Raw genomic sequence first — 2,604 nt, 5'->3', positions numbered from 1 at the left:
CTAATAAAAGTGATTGCATACCTTGCTCGAACTCGAAATCTATAATTAAAGATGGATTCTTTTTGCTGGACTTACATAAAAGGAAGGCGCCACCTAAAAGCGTAAAGTTTTAAAAAGAAAAAAAATACACCACAACCTTTATTGCTAGGAAAGAAATTGTTTACTAAGCTAACTATCAAAACAATCATTGACATCCATCTATTTTATTAGATGACAGCTAAATGACCAGAATATTAAGTTTGATATATAAAGAAAGAGAATACATTGAATAGTTCCATGCCCCCCCCCCCCCCCCCCAATTTGGCCTACATAGGTGCCCGTGACATGACTCCAAAACCTACTTCGAGATCATCCTAATCTAATAAACATTAATCCCAAAGCTAATTATGCTTTATATTTGACAATAAAAATATTAATCCCAATCTGCAAAATGAAGGACAATAGTGCAAAGAATTGTTATACATCCACACAACTGCGGATCAACAAAGGGTATCATCGAGGTCGACAAAAACCTAGTATTTTAGTGTCGAAATATATATACGCGTGAAAAAGAAATATACATTGAATTTGATATGCAGTTTAAAAATCAATACTCGAACCTACATTATGTCTAAATTTTAGATCTGCCACTGCTCCTATACATCAAAACTATACCCTTTACTTTAAATGAGATGAAAATTGACTTATTTGCTTTGAGCTTGGGATCAAAAAAGAATAATTACAATTATAACAACAAATAAGTTATATTGAAGCCCCATAAATTTACAAGAAAGAGGAAAAACAAAAAGATACTTTTCAAAGTACCATTTCCTCATTTTGAGTACAACTTTCAAATTCACTCTCTATCTCTCTCTTGTAAATTTCCTTAGGCTAAACATTGCTCTTAATCCAAATCTGCTATTATTACATGCAGATGGAAAATAAAAAAATAAAAAAAGAAAAGAAAATATATCCAGAAAAATGAAAAAAAAAAGAAAAAAAAGAAGAGGAAATTACCCTTCAAAAGGGTAAACAAAAAAAGGTTTGGTTTTTCCTCCAAAATATGTATCAGAAAAATAACTTTCGTCGTACCAAACACGCTTAGTCCTCTGAGATGCTCTCAAGATGAGGCTTCCATATAGCCACCTTACCGCTCCGGCGGTCCCTACGTGACGACGACTTCTTCATTTTCGGCGTCGTATCATCGCTTAAATCCCGGTCACCGTCGGGGATGCTGACGTGGCATTTCTTGATTTTAATACTTTTGGATGATTTCTTGATGGGGTTGCCGGATTTTTTCTTCTCCGGCACGGAAGCTGCCGGAATCAAGAAATATATACTACCCCTTTTGAGCTCGGATTCCGGCGACAAGATCAAAATCCGGCGAGCCATTGTACCTTGAGAACATGGTTTACTCAAAATATGATTTGGATAATTTTTCAAAACTTCAGAAGCTGTGATTGGACTTGTAATTTCTTCTACATGTCCATTTAAGTGTACAATACGAATTAAATCTAGAGCACCACAAGGAAGAACACAAGCCAAACAACACCTTAGACTATTTCCCATATCTTTGATTGATAGGATTAATCAATCAAAGTTTTGAGAAAGAAAAAAGAGTGTCTTTTTCTCTCTTGTTTGTGTGTGTGTGTGTGAATGTTGTTGAATTGATGGATGTGAAGGGCCATGTTATATAGCAATATTGCCGTACTACTCATGGGGACAAAACAAACAATATTGTGCTTATTTTATGAAGTTTTCGGTTTAGTTAAATGACCAAATTGCCTTTGGATTTAACTCCTCCTCCATTTTATTGCAGTTTTATTAGCAAATATTTAAGGAAATTTCTTTTTAAAAATTTGTAACCTAAAACAAGTTATATAAATATTACGTGGCAATAAAGCATCTCATTAAATGTAATATTAAAAAAAGCAGCCTGACACATACGCATCCGCACGTTCATGCAGGGTTCGAGAAAGGACAGTGAAAACCCCTGGTCACTAGGCCATTTCCTATAGACTTACAAAAATCCGTGGTCATAGCCCGATGCACAAGTCATTTCATTTCTCATTGCTTTAGAGAAATGAGACAGATCGATTTTATAGTGAAAATCTGCAAAGGTTACTGCTGGTCGAAGGAGAACCCGCACTGCCATGGCATCAACACAACCCTAAGCAAAGGTGTTCGAAAGAGAAATGAGACCTATTCTAATACAAGCATTAAGGACTACTTCCACGACGAACATGTGACCTATAGGTCACACGGAAACAACTTTACAGTTCCATGGCTCTCCTTCATTAAGAGCAAAATTGAAAGTTAAAAATATCATTATTTCGGACATACTAAAAGAAAAATGCATCACACAAATTGGAACAGATCGAAGGAGTAACTTGTATACATGGATAATAAGCATATATTTCAATATATAACAACAAATAAGATTGTTTTATTTTTGAAGTCACTAATTGATTTATATACGGTCATTTATAGTTATAAATGTTCCATGGCTCCCTTTCATTAATAGTAAAATTAGAAGTTAAAATATTATTCTTTTTAGACTGAATAAAAGGAAAGTGCATCACATAAATAGAGACAGATGAAGTAACTTATATACATGGATAATAA

General features: G+C 34.3%; 1 protein-coding gene across 1 annotated transcript; it reads right to left on the bottom strand.

The window, feature by feature from the left end:
- On the bottom strand, positions 725 to 1,667 carry LOC109223071. The gene has a single exon (XM_019387329.1). It carries the CDS (start codon positions 1,546 to 1,548, stop codon positions 1,081 to 1,083), a length of 468 nt encoding a protein of 155 aa, XP_019242874.1. The 5' UTR covers positions 1,549 to 1,667; the 3' UTR covers positions 725 to 1,080.

Source organism: Nicotiana attenuata, chromosome 2, assembly GCF_001879085.1.
Source record: "Nicotiana attenuata strain UT chromosome 2, NIATTr2, whole genome shotgun sequence".
NCBI classification, from domain to species: Eukaryota; Viridiplantae; Streptophyta; class Magnoliopsida; order Solanales; family Solanaceae; genus Nicotiana; species Nicotiana attenuata.
The sequence above is the reverse complement of the archived record's forward strand: the minus strand, read 5'-3'. Positions and strand labels throughout refer to the sequence as shown.

What these genes read in the sequence shown, in the direction of transcription:
- LOC109223071 (XM_019387329.1), bottom strand. Translation starts at nt 1,548, where the DNA reads ATGGGAAATAGTCTAAGGTGTTGTTTGGCTTGTGTTCTTCCTTGTGGT.